At 43.5% G+C, this 20,110-nt stretch overlaps 1 protein-coding gene across 4 annotated transcripts in view; it reads right to left on the minus strand.

Moving 5' to 3' along the window:
• Positions 1 to 361: 361 nt before the first annotated feature.
• The window catches only part of TYRO3 (TYRO3 protein tyrosine kinase), a 43,105-nt gene continuing 23,356 nt past the window's right edge, over positions 362 to 20,110 (minus strand). For all 4 annotated transcript variants that reach the window (XM_017812654.1, XM_017812645.1, XM_017812658.1 and 1 more), the window contains 10 exons: positions 16,226 to 16,355; positions 15,290 to 15,390; positions 14,142 to 14,237; positions 11,708 to 11,788; positions 9,975 to 10,067; positions 9,124 to 9,245; positions 8,712 to 8,821; positions 7,198 to 7,357; positions 5,679 to 5,815; positions 362 to 2,814 (listed from right to left, as the gene is read on the minus strand). In XM_017812654.1, the coding sequence (XP_017668143.1) occupies positions 2,439 to 2,814; positions 5,679 to 5,815; positions 7,198 to 7,357; positions 8,712 to 8,821; positions 9,124 to 9,245; positions 9,975 to 10,067; positions 11,708 to 11,788; positions 14,142 to 14,237; positions 15,290 to 15,390; positions 16,226 to 16,355 (1,406 nt within the window). In that variant the 3' untranslated portion in view covers positions 362 to 2,438. The remainder of the gene's footprint in view (positions 2,815 to 5,678; positions 5,816 to 7,197; positions 7,358 to 8,711; positions 8,822 to 9,123; positions 9,246 to 9,974; positions 10,068 to 11,707; positions 11,789 to 14,141; positions 14,238 to 15,289; positions 15,391 to 16,225; positions 16,356 to 20,110) is intronic.

Raw genomic sequence — 20,110 nt, forward strand, 5'->3', positions numbered from 1 at the left:
GGGTGCACACAACAGTTTTCAAGGAGGAACTGACACAGAGATTTTGCATTCCCAGGTGGGATGCAGCATGTTCCACTATGGGCTTCTCCCCAGGTTCCTGCACAGTGGTGGCTGCAAAGTCTGTCTCTTTGTGGAACCACCGGCCCGTGCCCATCAGATTTTGGCCTTCGCAGTCTCAAGGTTGGAGCAATGCAGAGTAACTGTCATCCGGGGAGGCCAAACATGTCCTCTGCCTCCAAGAGGTAGCCCAATCATTCTTGGTAAAGGGAAAAAGATGGCTTTCAGCTGGGCTGACATTTGCTGTGGCCCCATACAGTTAGTGAGCATCACACAAGCTCTGCCACACATAAGAGGCTGGGACTCAAACACAATACATGTTTTATTATTAAAAACTGCATAAAAACTAAAGACATGCTTCCCAGAGTTAGAGTCTATATGTACATCTGCGCTTCCCAGGCAGTTGCAGGGAGCTTAGTCTTCTGCCCTCACTGCAAACATGCACTGCACAGGTGTTTGTTACCCTTTGTTAGGTGTTCTTACCTGCATTTACAGCATTCCAGTCAAATGAAGAGCAAACCTTATACTGCCTGGGGTGTAAGATGGTGCAGTTTGTATCTGTGACTGAGAAACCATACTGAACTTTTAGAGACAGCTGTAGGACATCTCTGTTCAGTAGCAAACTTTACAGAAGGGACCCATGCCCAGGTAGCAGGCTGAAATTCCCCTTCCCTAGGAAGAGTTCTCACTAAGGGCTTAAACTGGACCTGAATTTCGCAGTTAGATCCCAAACTTACAACAGGCAAATACTGGGCATCAAAGGATTGAGTGTTCTGATATCAAATGTGCAATCTCTTTGGACTTATTGGTCCCACCTTTGCCAACTCAGCAAATGCTGATGTTTGTGGTATTCGTATCTGAGGAAGTGCAATGTGGAATCCTAAGTCTTGTGATATTGCCGAGTTTTCAGCGCAGTGAAAATAAAAGAAATTAAGATCTAGCAAATATTTAGGATAAGTAGAGCAAGATGTAACTGCACTTCCTTGCTGGGAACCACTGCACAAAACAAAGGCTGATTTACAGTAAAATATTAAATTATTAAAAACCACACAAGCATTTGCAGTTACAGTGAGTCAGACATGCTGATTGGAAAACAAAACGAAACCCAAAGAGCAAAACCATTAATTTTGCCCTGACTGGAAGGCTGCAGTGATACTAGTCTATGTTTTATGTGACTTTTACAGCATACCAGAAAACCTCCTAAATAGGAAGGCCAGTGGTTCTCAAGCTTTTTCATCATGAGGCCTCTCTCTTCAGAGATCTCCCAGTTCATCTCGTCCCCCAACTCACACATCTTCTCAAAGCTGATTTCACACTGTCACTATAGCAGCTACAGTACTTGGTTATTTGAAGAAGTCATACGACTAATACAGAGAATGATCAAACGAATCTGATTTTGAAGCAAATACTGGAACCTGTTCCTGCTGAAACTGAAGCAAGTCTGCCATTCTGTACCTCAGCTGTCTCCTTCCTCTCCTGGAGGGCAGCACTTACCATTAATTGGCAGTGTTTCTCCATACTGCTGTTAAGTCCTCTCTACACTGTTTCCTTTCCATTCCTTTGAAGTTGGATTCTGTCCTCACATATGCCAGCTGCTCTCCCTCCCTTTGCATTTTAATGTGAGCTGCAAGTCTAGTTAGGCCTGAACTGGCATCAAACGGAAGAAAAAGAAAGACATAAAAAAGGTACATGGGATGAAGAGGAATGCTGGATTTTCATTTTTTTTTCTAATTTCCTTGCTAACCAAAACATCTGAAACTCCTAAAACAGCCCTGGATCGAGGAAGCGGCAAATGTCACTGCATAAAATAAGCCAGATGTTCAAATTCAGTGCTGGGTAAAAGCAGATACGCTGATCAGTTTGAGAACCACTGAGGTAGGCAACAAGTCTAGGCAGTACTGCTGAGTGAACACGAGGGGAATCTTACCCTCTTGTCCTGAATGACAGTGTAAATACCCACTAGTGTTTTCAGAGGTATCAGTCCCGAAGTCATGCAGCCAGGATTGAAGACACCATCTACACAAGAGCAAGCACTGACTGAACAGAAGGTGTATTCAGTTCTGCTCCAACATTCAGTGCGAAGGAGCAGAGCACAGACTCTGACTGACACCTTAGCTCTGAACTCCCTTCAGCAGGATGTGGTCAATCTGTAACTCTACTGCCCCTCTCCCCCAAATCCAAGGGGTTGTTGGGGTTGCGGTTCTTCCAAGCCGTTTGCCACTGCAGCCCACATAGGTGGTGAAAGCTACAAAAGCTGCCCAAGAGCTCTGGCCAATTCTGTTCAAAGCCGTTCCAGATCCAGCATCAGAGCCCCAGGCGACATGGCATTGTGCTGCACAAAACCAGTCCCAGGAAAGTAGAATGTCACTGCTATGTACAGGCTAACAACTTTTCCCTCCTCCTGTCTCTAGCTCATACAGCAGGCTTTTGTCCTCCCCTTCCTGCCCATCTGGATGCCTTTCACCCTCAGCATCATCTCCAAGGCACAAGGGGGTCATGATGTAGCGATAGTCACTTGTGACAGCAGCAGCTGCCCCAGCAACAGTCTCTTCAGCATCCATATTTCCAAAGGAGGCGTGCAGGGCAGGGTCACTTGCAGATGCCTCTTCGTCCTTCCCAATGTTGACATAGAGAGGATCTAGACTGGAAGAGAGTGTGGACATCCTCCCGCGAATCATTTCCAGCTGGGACCGAAGCACTCCAAAGCTAGGGCGTAGTTTGGGCTCAGGATGCCAACATCTACACATGAGATCGTAGCTGCAAAATAGAGGAAGACAAGAGCCCTGAGAAGCAGAGCAGCCATGCCCTGCACCTCTGAACAGGGGCTTTGGGCAGTGCAGCTTAAAAAAGCACAGATGCTTTTCCCAAAACCTATCAGCTTTGGCCTTGCACAGGCGATACAGCATGTGGATGGTCATTATGGATCTAATTTCTTGTTCCTTCCCATTTTCAAAGGCATTAGCACTCTGGTCAAAATAGTTATTTAGACAGTATCAAAACCCCCAAAAGTCCTGTCAAAGCATGCTGAATTTCTTGGTAAAACTCTTGCTGTCTCTAGGGAGCTAAAATAGGATGGTGTGACATCACCTAGTAATAGCTTCTGAATTTATTCACAAAAAGTGTCCTCTCAACCTCTGCCACATCTGAAACCATCCCTTCAATTTCTAGTTCAAGAGCAGATAAATCACAAGAAGAAAACCAATATTGAACTGTGGTAGGCACAAGTTATGTCCAGAGTATTCACACTGTGTTAACTCAGCACTCCTGGAATAACTGAGGTGTGCTGCAGTTTCTGCCTGACAGGTTGTCAGCAGGACTGGAAAAAAGCACATGAGTTTTGTTTAGAGGACTGTTAAAGAATGGACAACAGCTTCATTGCTGGAAGAGGGATGCTGAAATGGCCTTTCCACTACAAAGGCACCACCCCTATGCAGAAGATTTGTTCAGTGCCTCAGGCCCCATCCTGCACCGTTTCTCCCTTTTCCTGTGAGCCACCTCAGCTCTAGTTGAATAAGGGCCAGCATGAGGAGACACCACGGGCTCCTATGGCCTGTGCTTGGGCAAGGGGAGAGAAGCTCTGCTCCCCTGTGGCTGCTTTCCCAGCTCAGTGTCTGTGCTGGCTGGCCTCCCACTGGCCAGGCCTCTGGCTGGAGCATGGCCAGAGCCATTGTCCTCCTCCTCTTTGTGCATCACCCACAACAGTGACAGCTGCATTCCTATGGCGTTATTGTTGCCAGTTTTGCAGGGAACAGTAACAAAGCACAGTGCTGGCACTGAAAAACACTGCATACAAATGAACCTCAGTTAAACTTGTAAATGGAAAAAATCTGATATGGCCTTTACTGGGAAATAAAGCATTTAATGATGGGTTTTATTTTACTTTTTCTGTTCCTTGCTTACTATCAGATTTACAAGACTGTTTTTGATCTCACACTACTTTTACAGAAAGCTTCTATGGTTCAGTTCCCTTAATCCTGATTAATCCTTCACAAACAGTAGAAATAATTCTAAACGCTCCAGATAAAACAGAAACTTCCTATTCTATGGCACCAAATTAAACACTTTCTTTTCCCCTCGCTGTCAATCAGCAGAAATTCGTTTGAAAGAAAGGTAGGAAACTACTGGCTGTACTGAATCAGCTCCAAAACTCCATTTCCCCAGTACCCTACTTCTGACCACGTCCAGTAGCAATCCTTGGGGAAAGCATGTAAGATGAAGGTGGGTGTGTAATGAGATCTTTATGGTATATTCCCTCAGATCTCAATACCCTGTAGCTCAAGGGCCTTGCAAAATGGTGGTTGTACCTTTTCAGTAGTTTTTGATGGATTTTACTCCAATGCCTACCTAGTAGTTTTTTGAATCTCTTCTCTACTTTCTGCATCTATAATATCCTATAGCCACAAGCTCCACAACTTGGAATCAAAGCTACTCGCAGCAGTAAAGATGTAGACACTTAATGAATTTAAGCAGTGATATAACAATGTTTTCATTTAAACTCAGTAACAGTTAAAATGAACTGCTGAGAAGATAAAAGTGTACAGCTTTAGTAACAAGAGTACAGATTATTCCCCATGTGGAAAAAAAAGGAAAAGGAGAAAGAAACCATATGAAATAATCTACCATCAAAGCAGGAGGAAAGAGGAACAATAGAGGACTTCATGTTGCCCATTTTATATAAAAGGAATTGCCTGAAAGGACCACTAAAGTCAGTGCTCACAGTTATGTCTTGCTTTGGGCACAACACAGAAAAAACAGACTTGCTTGGGCCCTCAGTGAAATGATTTCACGTTGTCCAGACAAGGCAAGCTTTTACCCTGGGATAAGTTATGGTAACACTCCCTGAGGGATCTCAGCCCCACACATGGAGTCCAGGAAGCTCCAGCCACCACCCATGGAGCAAGGGTTCCTGAGCAAACATTTCACATAACCTGCTACCCAAGAATGGTGCTTTGGTTGCAGGACTAAGGCAGGAGCACACGCTGCAGCATGTGGCTGCCTGATGCCCTGAGGACTATCTGAGTCCTTTCTGTAAGCCTGTAAATGTCTGAAACCAGTATCTGCAAGATTGTCCTGGTTTTGTTTCCACCTGTAATTTACAGTGGGACACTGACCTACAGAACTTTAGATTCACCTATCTGCTCCCTTCTCTTTCAACCTGCTATTTCTGAGAGTAGATCCAGTTTTGAAGACTGAGCCAAGCTTTGAAAGACACATGCAGGCCCCTGCCTCTGCAACTCAGTTTCCTCATAGTCTTGCTAGACTGCCTTCTGTTCAGCCTTCAGGGTGTGCCATGAAACTCATCCCGTTGCTCAGATGTTGGCCTGAGAAGGCAGGGAGTAGCTTCTACATAAGTTATATACTTTCCACAAAGCCAAGAGCTGCTAATGTTGACACCGTTCAAACCCTTGAGCCAAGTTAGCTGCTTGTGTAGTTACCACAGGATCCTGGGAGCTCTGCCAGCAGAGAATATCTGGTAGCTAACCCAGAGACTTTCTAGTGAATGCCTCTGTGTACTAGAAAGTGGATGGATTCAGACCAGCATTCCAGCTAGCTGCCTCTGTTTCCTTCCAGCGAGCCAAACTTCTCCAGAAATCAAGTCACCAGGGTGAGGAAGTACTCACACATCTTCCAGGCACTCCGGCGGCTGTTTCAGCCTGTTCCCACTGATGAGGTAGTTGTAGATTTCTGCATTCTCAATGCCAGCATAAGGGGTTTGCCCTCTGGTCACAATCTCCCACATGGTCACCCCGAATGCCCACTGAAAGAGAACAGCACAGAGAACAAGTGTACAGACAGTTCCCTGCTCGCTGGGGTGGGGTTTCAGTATGCTCAGACTGTGCTGACCCTCCCAGTCTGGGGTAATGTCATGTGAACAGCAGTGGTGCAAGGACTATCAAAACTCTAGCTAGACAACAAAAATGACCCATCAGATGCAGCTGATGCTGACATACCATCTTAGGAGATGGCTGAAGGCCCTATCTGGCCCCATTCTGCAGTGGAGCAGGGGAAGATTTGGGAGCTGCTGCTGTCTTCCACCTGCAGACCTCTCGCAAGCATCTCCTACTCATGGTTCTTTAAGGTATGCAGTATTGGTTTTGTGCTATAAGAAGATTTTGGTTTGGGGCTCGCAAATCAGTTTCTTAATTCACTGAACCAGATTCTGAGCTTCTAGTAATGTACAGGCACAAGTGAAAGCAGAGTTTAGCCAATAAACAGAGTAAGGAACAAACCACGCACGGCTCACCTTCATTGCTGCTCTGCACTGCAACATTCGTACTTGTACGTTTCAACTGCAAGGTTTGTTAGGTGCTAAAGATTATTATTTTCATAAGCAAATCCCTGTCCAGTATCTACTGTAAACTGGTTGAGTTAGTGATCACCAATCGCTAAACACTGTCCACAGCTGTTACAGCAATCACTGAGCAACAAAGCAGCCACATTACAAGGCACTCTCCAGTTACATTGTGACACGGATAACTGGAAAGTCCACAGGACTGAAGGACAAAACTAGCGTGAAAACAGACAAAAGGCAGCGAGGAAGAGAGGAGACAGTATCAGGAAAAAAAAAAAAGGAACAACCAAAAAAACCAAAGGGAAAATATGCAACAATTTCAGATGAATGGGTTTAGCCTTGCTCCCCAGGGGCAAAGTTATTGGGAGTGTCTAAGCACTGATGTATTCAGATCTATGAAGTTCCATCAATGCCTCCTGTAGCACAGAGAACCTTTGCTGCATTTACACATAAGCGTGTGGGTTACATGCACTTCAAATGTCACCTTCAAACTGTCATGGAGAAGAGAAAGCAAAAAGAATAAGAAAGAAGAAACTGCATAAAGAAAGAGGAAAAGGAAGAGGAGCAGGGGAAAGGTGAAGAAGAGGATGGGGATAAGAACTGACAAATAAAGGACAAAAGGACAAGAAGAGGAAAAGGGTTGATTTCTTCTGCCATAAGCCACTCTCACATATTTTTAGTCTTGAGTTCTGACAACACTGAAGGCAGAGGTAGCACCATCCCTCAAACCCAAGGCAAACTCCCTTTCCCATCACCAGGGCCTTTTCCCACATTGACTGGATACAGAAAGATTCCTCCACTTCAGTAGGAATACAAATGGTCCCCAAATGCACCAGAGCAAAACTCACCACATCGCTGTGCGTTGTGTACAGATTATCTGCCAGACTTTCCAGAGCAAGCCACTTCACTGGCAGCTTGGAGGCACAGCCCTGACGGTAGTAGTCTCCACTGTAGATTTTCTTAGAAAGTCCGAAGTCTGCAACACTCACATTCATGTTCTCATCCAACCTATGGGAAAGTTTTCATGATTGAGGAAAAAAAAGCATTTTTTGGCTATGTCAGGCAAGAAAAAAAGAAAAAAAAACACCAAAAAACCAATGTTCAAGGAACTGAGGTATATAGTTGACCAAGCATTACCAAAGAGGATAATGATTTCATCTACTTGATGATCAATGTGAAACAGTTTAGTGGTCTCAAATCAGTTTCTTCAGACTAACAGGGAAGTAATTAGGACTAATGAAGTAAGGAAATAGTCATGCTCAGACGGTCTACTCTGTTACACAAAACAAACTTAGATACTTTCTGTAGTTTCCAAGATTATCACAGGACATCTGCAGTGCTCAGTGCTACCACCAAGGCCTGGTGAATGGTCTGAATTGCCCCTCACCCATTTAAACCTAGACACATTGGTAGGCAACGGAAGTGAAGCCCACGAAGACTTCATGTTCCCAGGCCTCATAAAGGACTCACTGCTTTCCCCAGATGATGTGCTGAAACATGCATTCAGCTTCCTCTGGAGGAAGTCTGCAAAAATAGGAAATCAGTATGGGTTTTCTTGTAAATGTCAAAGCAGGCTAACCCATCATTTTTCATTATGACTATTAGGCTCTTATCTGTATATCTGGACATTCAAATGCCTTTGGAAATCTGTGTCTCATTGCGGATTTTATCAGTTGTGGTTTTGTTCAGAGGCAGAGTTCTGCCTGTCAGAATGGCTTGTTCCTTACTCCATTCTTAGGGAAGAAGTAGAGTGGAAAGAAGAAAAAGGACTTTTCTACCCTTCAAAGCAGTCAAGTTATTTTGGGGTCAGGAACAGTGAAGTGAGATCACACGGTGTGTTCACCATTTTAAAGGCATTCTCCACCAGCTTTCAAGGAAACTACCGTTCTTATATTGTGATAATCAAGTCCTCAAAATAGATACCAGAAATACAGACTTCAGGCTACAATGAAAGTTCTTTTCTCCTAACACAGCCAAACCCATTCTCTCCTGCTGGTTACATTATATTGTGGAAAAAAGAGCCTATGCTGACACGCAGCCACTAGAGTAGCTTCTAATTACAAACACATATTGTAATCAACTTTATGAAACTATATGTGCAGACCAGTGATGGAAAAGTTCCTTATAAAAAAGGTTTATTTGAAAGCTCAGTGGGACTTCAGGAGTTGCTCCCTGCCCCCAGCACCACCACCACACACCCCACTACCATGGTCATGGCTCCCCTATGCCTATTGTCACTCAAATGCAAGGATCATCAATCTCAGACAGAATCCGTCCCCACTTCTGTGACGTAAAAGTTTTTTCTTCCCTCCCTCACCCACTCTGGTCTTTTTTTTTCTCTAAAAACTCATGGGTCACTTACATGCAGTTTCGAGCTGCGAGATCCCTGTGTATGAAATTTTTTGAGCTCAAGTACTCCATCCCACTGGCAATGTCAATCATGAACTTGAGGAGTGTCTGAACAGGCAAGTTCTGTAAGAAATAACAGTTTAAGTACTGTTCCTGTAAGCTTTTGACACATATGGCAAAACTGCAACATTTGCTGCTAGCTTAAGGAGCAGAGATGGGGGTTATAGGGAGGGGGATGGAATGGAGGAGCTGGTCCTCAACATGCATGGAATTAAGTACTTCAACATCACATCTCACAACCTTCTCTGGTATTAAAATCCAGTCATCTGTCAGTGTCTTTGGGAGGCCAACCCTGAACTGCTCCGAGTACATTCTCTGAAAATCCATACCCTTCCAGAAGGAATTCTACTGTAAGACAGACTTACAAAAGGGTTTTCCCCAATCCGTGACATCAGCAGGAAAGCATGGAGGTCTCCATGCTTCATGAAGGGCAGGATCACCATGGGAATTGGGAGACGGCCTTTGGGACGGCTCCGTAGACTGACTCCTGATGAGGACACACACAGCAAAGGGGTGTTAGCAAACAGATCACGCCCAAGTGGAATCTTAAAGGTTGCTTGCCTTCCTCTTAGAAACCTGGAGGAAAACGTGCAGTTTTGGCAGGTAGATTCCATGCTCAAGGCCCCTTTCCATGACTTCATGCCAGGAGGTGTTAAGTTACCTCTAAGCCTGTTTGTTTCAGAGGCAGTACTAAGTGCCTAGGGCCTCTCAGATCTTCTTGCAGGACCTGCTATAAATGTTTCTAGGATCACGCCAGACCAGATAGCCCCAAACCCCAGGCTTTGCAGTACAATCTACACATTCTGGAAATTGCCTGTGTTCCACAGTGCCGACCCACCGATGTCGTATTTCTTACTTGGTACTTTGGAAAGGCACAATCTTCCCTGCCTCTATTTATAGTGTACCAACGCATCTGTCCACATTTCATGGCAGTGTAGACATATCTCGGCCATCCAAAGTCTCCCTGATGTAGTTCGCAAGAACCAAAGAAATGGCTTAAATAAGAGATGCTTATTACTGGTGTATGAGGGCAAGCGTTGAGAGCACTTACACACACTGGGCCCGGTGAAGGAGCAGTGCTGATCTATGCAGGACTCCAGGCAGCACAGAGGTGGCTGCGCTAGCACTGCTGTTGGACAGCAGTGCAGAGTGAGATCATGTGGGATTGTGCAGGAACAGGAGGTGCTCTGTGGCATAAGCAGCAATGCTGGCTTACCAATCAGTTTAGTGACGTGTGGGTGGTCAAATTCCTTCATACACGCAGCCTCTCGCAGGAACTCCTCAATGTCAGTCGATGTGAAGATGTCCGCTGGAAAAAGTGACTGTAAGTTTTCCTCCTTTGTGGATGGCTCCAAGGGACTTTACAAATAATGATTATCAGAAGTTTGTTCTTTGTGGCACAGCACATCCTCTCAGACCTATAGCTAGATAAGCCATTTTACAACAAAGCAGAGCCTGATGCTCTCGCCTGGGATGGGCAGCAGTAAGCACACATCAGGGACATCTGGTAAATTGGTTCTTGGCAGAGTAAAGACCTGCTCATTAGCAGCTCTTTTCTCAGTAAGAACTTTCCTTGGAAGCTCTGCAAAGCATGTGGGGGTTAAAGATGTAAGAATAAATTAGGTAAAAGAACCTAAACTACAATGTCACGGAGAGGAGACATCACACAAATGAAAGAAAATGTTGAAACTGAGGAGATGGCCTGGAGCCCCTGGCTGACACAGCAGACCCCAATTCATCTCTGATAAGGGTGGCATGAAAGATCAGTGGTTCTCTGTCTCTGAGCATAATTGAGTCTTCTAAGGTGCTGGAGGTAAGATTTCTTAAATAACCACACTATTGGAGAGCGTGGACCAAATTCAGCAGTGACATACATCAGCATAAATTTGGAGTAAATTATTTCTCATTGCTATTACTCCAGATTTATGGAAATAGATCAATATAATGAAGAATTAGCCCAGTCAACTACTTCCTCCACTTCTGTTGCTGCATTTTAGCAGGAGTCCTTCAGTCCTGCTGCAAGATCGGACTCAGACCTGTAGGGGAGTATTCATATTATCTGCTTTAGGCAAGTAATTTCAATATGATTCAGAAGACAAAAGCATATTCCCTTTTTACAGTCAGTGGAGAAAGGAAGGTGCCTCTGGAGGCTGACAGATTGTTCCTAAATTAGATGCCTGAAGGTAGACAGTCTGACTACACAAAAGTTTGATTAGAATTATTGCTGAAGCTGGATTAAGTTGATACAACTTACACTAGTGTGATACTAGTATATTTAGTACAAGCTGGTGTTCTGTGACAGCAAACTGAGCTCCAGAAGTGAATGTGACTGCTTTCAGTCGGTCTCAGTTAATTTTTGCCTTACAGGCAACAGAGATGAAATAACATCGGTTAACCTATATAAACACACATATATGTACATACTTCCTTTGATTTATACCTCTCTCTTAATTGCTTTTCTTGTTACAGACTTGCGTCTGATGAATGTGTTAGTTGCCCTTGTTATGTCATCAAATGACAAATCAGAAGGGAGTGAGACTACTTAGTTAAATGTGCCTGACTGAGATGAGTTAGCTTGTCACTGGATTCAGCCCAAACACTCTTCTGTTTATTCCAGGATATGGGCTTGGAGGAGTACTGTCTTTCACTGCTGAATTATTAGGGCAAAGCAGACCTGTTTGAGCTGTCTGTGCCACATGATACAGTGGTTTTGATTGCACTCACCACGTGCTAGATGCTGTAGAAGCAACTAGGGTGGTATAGGTCTTTCCCTGAAAAGCTTCCACTACAAAAAGACTGACATGAAAGGGATGGGTAGAATGGCTGAGTTGGAAGCTCAGAGAGGAGTAAAGAGCATCAAGGCATGTTTGCTGAGAGCAGGACAGACAACATTTAATCCTTCCAAGCTTTCTTTTCTTAAGTAATTCAGGTAGCCCTGCTCCCACTTACCTTTCAGCATCTTCACTGCAACTTTCTGGAAAGAGCCATCATCTAGCTTCAGTAGTGCCTCTCGAACTGACCCAAACTCCCCTGTGAAATGACCAGAGAAGGCAGTGAGGGAATAGCTTCTTGTGAAGAAAGTATGATTCACAGCAGGTTCTCTTCAGGGGTCACGGGGAAAGAAGCTGAATAACCATAAACAATGCTTCATTTTTCATTCTGCAGTTCCAGACACCAACTTTCAGCATATGTGTGCCTAGAAGAGGTAGCACTACCAGTAGACAGAGATCACTGTGCTGGCAGTCCAGAAGGCAAAGGGAAACAACAGGGGAAAAAAGCAATATCCAGCCAGACAGACGACGCAGAGACAAAGTTTAAGCTGGGATTGTAGGCAGACATTTCTGGGGAAGCCATATCATGAGGGATGAGTCTGAGCAAGGTTCTGGTCAGAGAGGAGGCTGTTAGCTGAGCAGCAAGTGGATGAGTTGGCGGAGGCTCTCAGTATTAACAGCCATCAGATCTGAGTGATGGTGCCAGACTAAACGATTTGAAACATAGTCAGCCTTATCTCTCAAAACTCAGGGAATTACTTCTATGAATCACAGTCAACCAGAGAAAACACAGAGTACCTACTTGTGTGTGAGTGATATGCTGATTCACAGGAGGTAGTGTCTACTCTGGTTTATTCTCTAAGGGAGATAAGAGGAAATGCAACAGGCCAAAACCTCTTCAAATTATTTTGGCCTGAAGTGGCTTTATACCACAGCCTAACAGCCTCTTTGCATTAGATCTGGCTATAGATTTGCTCTCCCTAATTTTGTAACTGCCTACTCCACCCAAAATGCATTAGTATGAGGAACTTTGGTACTGAAAAGAAGGAAGCAAAATGTGGCACTCAGGACACCCACCCCAGAAACAATATCTTTCCACTAGATTTCACCAGCGTCCTTCACTACCGCTCGGTACATGCTTACTACATGATAACCACGAGGAGTGGATCTGACCACAAAAGAAGAAAATGGGAAGGAGCAAAGGCATTTCGTGCTGCTTCCATACTATGGAGCTGTTGCTCAGCTGTAGAGTCAGCAGAGCCCATGGTAATGCAGACATGCCATCTTACAACCTGTGTGCTGAATGTGGGGTTGCAGCAGTGGGACTGACAACACAGATCAGATCCTACCAGCTGGTATTCTCCCAGCAAGATCATGCCCTGGGGCCCCACTGCAGCTGATTTCAGTTTGTTACCTGCCATAGAGAAAGCCCAGAAGGGTTGAAGCAGGATCCCAGAAACTGGCCAACAGCTGATACTCACAAAGAGATGACACAGCTGTTTAATTACTTAGCTTTGTTAAACCCTCTGAGAACGCTTCTGCAGGAAGGTCATCTTCCTGCTCTAAAAGAAACGCATTTGTTCTAAGAGGGATGGAGTAGAAGAATGCTCCCAGTGGGAAAGGGTCAAAGAAAACTGCAATAAAATTAGTCTTATAAAGAAAAAGGAAGCAAAACACTTCAGCTTCCTTTTGCTTATGACCCTGACATGCTCCTCTCATAGTTATTGGCTTTATCCTTACATGTTTTCATTTATTTCTAAAGACTGCCTTCAGACTGAGAAGTAAGGAAGGATGATTCAACAGTTAGCACACTGGTCGCCATTTGGGAAATCTAAATTCAAACTCATCTTTCCACATAGAGTTTCTGGGCCAATCTCTCAGGTAAGTTAAGTGAGAAGCATCCCACTTTTGCTCTGACAATCCCTCCTCATCTGAAGACCTCCGAGAAATATTAGCAGCACCTGTGTACAAGATCCAGCGGGAGATTCACAGTCAGAAGCACTCCTAAGGACTTGAACTAATGAGGACAAATGTCAGCAAAATTCAGTACCTGTTCCAAATGTGCCTCCCTAAGAGGCCAAATTAAAATCTGGAGGCAAACCACCCCAGACAATGAGAATACCTGAAACTGAATCAACTTTTTTTGAGCGGTTGGAATGTTTGAAGTATATCATCTCTGTCTCTGTATTGTCTCAGCCCATTTAATACTTCATGCATGCTTATGTAAATGGAAGGAATTCTATAGCACCATTTTGTTATTAGAAGGAGCAGGAGTTTAACTGAACATTCCTTTGTTTAAATCTCTGAAAGAAATTCACACACCAGTGAATCAACAGTACTTCGGAAAACTGAGCACAGACTGCAGTTCATGACTGTGTCGAGCCATATTATAGGAACGGCTTAGCCAATATCCTCTTAGTTACGCTAAACCTCTGAAATGTTTTATACCAGTGGAAGGGATAGCTCCATTTTAATTGCCATTTAAGGAGGAGAGAAAATTTCCACAAGGAGGAGAGAAAACAGGCTGCTTATGATTGCTTCTCCTTACTCAACAGTAAAGGTAACACAAGCGGGATTTTCAATGTAAAGCCTTGTTCGGTTTTGGTTCTTACCCTTGCCCAACATTCTTCCCAAGGTGAACTGCTGTTCCTGGATTAAGACATCTTTGAGTTTTGTCTTCAGCTCATCACTTATCCCTACACTCTCCACTGGAAAAGAAACCAAAACATAAAAATGAAGAATTAATAAGGATACCTATATATTCTGTCACAACATCAAGTATCACCTGTTCTAATCTCCATCTCCAATCTGATTCCCATACTGTAAGGAGGAAACCTGAAAAAGCCAGTTCCCTAACATGTCCTCTAGCCTCACCACAGACAAGATGCCAGTAACTTTCAATCACGAGAAAATGTACCAACATTACTTAAAGGGAGAGGGTGTGATAACACCATCCTCAAACACACCAAGACCAACAGGAATATAGAACTAATGTAAATAACACTGAGAAGATAAAATCCAATCAGAAGGGCCATTGACAGACACTGGTTCATACAGCTTAATTTAAGTTGATGGAGCTGCACCACTTTCAATGACTGGCTCTCAGACTATTTCAAGTACAATGTAAGACTCACAGCACCTGGTTGAGAAGGTAATGTAATGTCAAAAAATTTATGGTCACTAGATTTAATGGAGAGACCTTTAAATCCAGGGGAGCAAAGTTAAAGACTCATCCTAACCAAGCTATGCAGCGCTACTACAGAGAACCATGCCCTTGATGAACCAGGAGACAGAAATGGATCATCTTAACTCCGGCCATTCCTGTTACTCAGGCTCCTGTTTGATAACTTACTAATTCCTGGCTTTCCAAGACTGATTAATTGGTTCATGCTTGTAGCACAGCTCAGCATACTGAGTTTAAAGCATACTGCTAATATTCTTGAGCTGTATTTATCTCACCATTGTATAATATTCCAGTCGAAGAAGTCCCTGTAATGTGAAACTGGGGCAGAGGAGTGGCGAATTCATGCCTTGCACTAATATACACAATGACTGTAGCTGTAATTAGCAAGTGCTAAGTAATTGGTATGGCAACAGCAATTCTGGCCTTTCATCTCTGCAATTCACAAGGTCTAAGCCTCTTTGTAAATTAATCCCATGTTTTTGATCAAAAAACATCAGTTTCAGTAAAAACAGAGAGAGTATAGTACATGAATGAACACATCTTCCCAGGCAGAATCACTCAGGTCATTTTACTTACGTGTTGCTTCAATGAGCTCTGGGCCCTCCCTGTTGAAAGACCTGGCAGCTCTGAAATGGACTGCTGGATCCCCTCTGCCAACCACACTGCCAAAGGCATGGCTAGAAGGCAGAAAAGACACACAGGGCCATGATTACATGGGCCATTCACTTCTAAAAGAGTGTGCTGGACAGTATGATTTCTCATCCCTTGACATATAAATACTGCAGACTGTTTTGTTAAAGAGGGTGTAGCTGGAGAAGAGGAACAATGGGTTTATGCTGCCTTGCTAACGCACCTAGAGGGGGTGAGAGCCTTCCAAAACAAGGGAATCACTCCTCCCCAGTGCTGGGAGAAGCTGCAGGTTGGGGCAGGTTGCAAGAGTCATATAAACAGAGATGCTGCTGTGAGAGGGAGGTCTGAGAGACTGAAAAGAATGGGAACCTTGCTTGCAGCTGGGAGCAATCCACAGCCAAGCAGCCTACTGTCAGAGGCGATGGAAAGGAAACTTTACTGGGGATCCAGAGGGTTCTGGGCAGTCAGGAAGTTACAATCAGCTGCTAGACTGAAAATCAGCATGGGATAAAGAGCTCAGCCCATAAAAATGTTTCATTAGTGAGTCTTTTCTCTTTGAATCTCTTAAGTAGCAGTGCTAAGAATTATCTCGATCTAGTTTACATTTCTATAGTCTAATAAAGCCTAGCTATTAACATAACATTTTTTCTACTGTATTTTTGATGTTCTTATTTTGAAGAAAAGGTAGGCATTCCCAAAATTGTTGGAAAAAAACAACAACAGCCAAAAAAACCCCCCAAAAACCCCAACCAATACAGTTATCCAAAGAAAGTGTCATAAGTACTCCATCAACAATGCTTTTTGAAAAATAATTGAGTCAGAAACCACACTAGAAGAGAAAGCAGAGATCTCTCTAACCAGCACAAGGAGAGCCTCCCTTACCCAAACCGAGTTTCCTTTCTTCTTTTCCGAAGAAGAATAAGAGCCAGGGCAACAGCCGTGACCAGAGCTGTGAGAATGCCTAATGCCACAGGAACCCAGGACGTCCCATAAGGAGGTTGTCTCTGGCCACCTAGATGATAGAGAAACCACCAGTCAGAAAATAGGAGACTGTCAATGATAAACACACCAATTTCTTCTTTTTGCTTTTAAATGGAAAAGCCATGCTGCTGGACCTGGTGTTCACAGTGGATCCTTGTATACTGGAATTTGGCATAAACAGCTGCTCAGTCAATCATCATGAAAACTAGCTGTTTCACACAGCAAAGGCAGAGCAAATGCATCTAGTTATAAGAAACTATTCTTAGCCTTGAGAAAGTAAAAGGCTTTGCACCAGATTATAATACTTTACATAAGCTCATGATCTGCTGCGCTTTAAAATGGAGTTTCAGGACGAAAAGGTTGCTTAATATGAGCATTCTCTGAGCAGGTTTCACCTTGTCCTGCTGGAGGCAGTCAGCAGAACCTTGACCAGGCTACACAGTACTCCCTGAATGTCAACCAGATAACATTTTGAAAGACAACAGTGAAAGACAATTGCCTCATGGCAATCTCAGTAGAAATATTTACACTTCTCCTATAACTCCTCCCACAAAGACAAGCACCCTGAGGGATTTGGTATTAGCTATAACTTCACAATGTTGTTTGGTTGGTTGCAACTTGTCCATGTCTCTCTCCAAAGAAAAGGTGAACTTTAAAAAGTGCCCTGTGAGTCAAGAAATAAGTTAGTGAGCCTACAGGTTCGAATTCTGAACTAATATTTGCTCCCAGAATATGTATACTTTTGACTACAAACTGTCTGTAGAAGAAATGGAGATGCTGTCAGTCTGAGTAAGCTCCAGGCAAGGAAGGTAAGCAATATAATTATGAATAAAAAGAATATGATCTATGCCTGGCAAGAAATGATAAATTAATCCAATTCCCTGAGAGATTTCTTCTCCAAATACAATTACTAAAGCTTAAATGTGAATTTGAATGGGTTTATTAAAATCTAGGATAGCTCTCATATCTCCAAATTATTTAAGAGCAAACAAGAAAAGGTAACAGGTCCCTGACCACCTCCTTCATCTTCAAGCTCACTTGCTCACCATCAGCAGTTGACTGTGCTTTAGCAGAAGGTAGGGAAGAATCATCTTTGATGATATAAGTAATCCTATTATAAGTCATGACAGTATAAGCAAACCTATCCCTAAAAGAGATGTTAGGTTGATGGGATGGGATTTGGATGAATCTCTGCTCAGATGTATACAAAAAGGAGTCGGACACCCTTACTGGCAGAGTCCTGGCAGGCAAGAGGCTTCTAAGGCTTGATTACCAGTTACATTGATGAACCTTATCCAAATTTTTAAAGAAGTAATATTAGTCTAAAACACAGGTAGAGCTTAATGAAACATTGAGAAAGCAGACTAGTACTTCTCCACTTGAAGCAAATTATCAGATCTTTAGTACTTATTTTCCAGCATCTTGCCTCCTTCAGTGACTCACATACTTTTCCCACCCAGAAGGCTTTCCAGGCTTTGGGTTTTATGATACTACCTCTTGCTGCAACTTTTGACCCAGCCCTTCAAGGCTGCTTATGAGGAGGGAGAGATCAGAAACAGAAGCTTTATTTCTTAAATACAATAAAGGTAACTCGAACCCTCCCCACAATTCCCAAGCCAATCACTTGGGCTGTGTCTGCCAAACAATCAGGGTAGAAACAACTAACAACACTCATGTGAAAGGTCTTCTCTGATAGTTAACAATAAGGTTTCCTTCTCCCTGTGGTGAGACAAATCTCTCTCGGTTTATTTTTCTAGTCTCTGTTAGCTGGCCTGGTGAGAGAGCAGGGATTTAGGTCAACTTCCGGGGAGTCCCTCTGAAAGGAGTGTGAATGAAACAAACCAAACCAAACCAAAATTATTTTCCCTGTTTCTAAACTGCTGGGAATCAGGAGCCCATCCCACATTTTATAGCAAATGTGTCAGAAATAGGAATGAATGCTGAAATTCACTGCTTCTCCTCCTCCAGCCCACAAATCATTGCTTCCCACTCATGTCACTGAGCTCAAGAGAATGGCTGCAGCCCAAGTAAAGACCGAGCTGCTTCTCTTCTCTCAACTCTGTCACTCTCCAGTCTCCTATATCCCCCTTTTTTAACCAGCATATGCCTTAAGACTGCACAAGGCAGAGAGAAGATGGTATTATTAGATGAGTTTAAAAGAGTACTTAGGAGCCCTTTGATGATGAGAGCCCTTTTATTTCATAGCAAATTTATATCTCAAAGGTGTGCAAAGAACATAATCCAAGAGTCTTTTCCTGCCTACAGCTGTGAAGATTACAGATAGGGAAAAGCTACTAGACCATTCTCTTCCTCGCTCTGCAATGAAAGAGAGAAGTTTCTATTGAGAATGTTTCTGAAAATATTAAAACAATCTTTGTTAATAGCACACAAGATCTCTGCATAAGCAGGGTGGAGCTCCCACTAGCTTTGCTGTGATGACAAATTCAACTTAAAGTTTATACAAGCTTAGTCATCCTTATTGCCGCACTGGGAGCTGGTCAGAAACCACCCCTGGCATTTCTCACAGAAAGGAAGCAGTGCCAGTTTTCTATTTTAGGAAAGGAAGCGACTTATATTTTCTACCAGGCCTGAAACAAAACTGCAGTCTTTCTGCAGCTCTGCTGTTTAAGGCCTGTCAGTGTTTCCACAGTGAACCTTTACTTCCAGCCTGTTATGCTTGTGAAGAAATACACATGCTTTCAGAAAGCATTTGACCAAAACAAGCACCACTCCTGATGCTACTTTTTTTTTAAGTGGTTTGTAAATAAAAACAACCAAGCAACAATATAGTGCTTTCAGGATTGACCCACTCCAGCTCCCTGTAAAATGCAAACCCTATACATTCCCCTGGGGCTTCTTGCCAGTGATGGCCATTTTCCAAAGAGAACTCCTAGTCCTTTCAGACACTTTACTCTGTCTTTGGGTGCCACAGAAAAAACCTGATCACAAAGTAGGAGGAAAAAAATTGATGGAGTCAGTGACCAACCTCCATAGGGTCAGCTCTGGACCTCCACACCCCTTCATTCTGCTTTAAATAATTTGAGGGCTTTGATCCCAAAGTGACTAGGTGCTCACACATAACCATCAGTGCTGACTTCATCACAGGAACTGAGCTGACAAAGGACCTGAGTAACGTGCACGTTAAAACCATCATTAGATGCGCTACTGCAAATAAGGCTACAATTCTCTGTTAGTTACTCTGCCTCTATCCCCCACCTCCTGCTTGCCTGGGAGCCCCACTCTAAGTCCCTCTGCCATCCGTAAGTATGGAGGGATCAGGAGAGATCAATGTCCATGTGGTTCCTCAAAGATTTGTGGAGTGGGAAGAAAGCAGCAATAAGTGGACCATCATCAGAGATGTGGGCCACAAGAGACTGGGATTTTTGTATGATCTCACCTCACAGACTTCTTATCACCAATCTATATCTTTATTTGGAACATCTTCCTCTTTGTTGTTTTACAGCTTCCTTCTAAGCAATAGCATTCTTCCCCTTCTATCCATTTCCCCATAAAACATCCTGCCCCTCTTCACAGCCCAACTCCCATTGCCCATTCACTGTGAAATACAAGCAGCAAGCAAATCACCACAGGTGAGCCTAACTGCCCTTCATCATTGGGAATGCACTCCACACATGCATGTTCTTTGCTCCCAACAAATCCTTCCACATAGTTCAGATAGCATGATACAGTGTCTGTACCATCATCTTCCTCTTCTACCAGTAGCTCAGCTAATCCATGGAAACAGCTAAATTGGTTTAATATAAACATATTCAGTAAAACCATTAT

This window comes from Lepidothrix coronata, unplaced genomic scaffold, assembly GCF_001604755.1.
Source record: "Lepidothrix coronata isolate B3197 unplaced genomic scaffold, Lepidothrix_coronata-1.0 Scaffold1, whole genome shotgun sequence".
In the NCBI taxonomy this organism is placed as follows: Eukaryota; Metazoa; Chordata; class Aves; order Passeriformes; family Pipridae; genus Lepidothrix; species Lepidothrix coronata.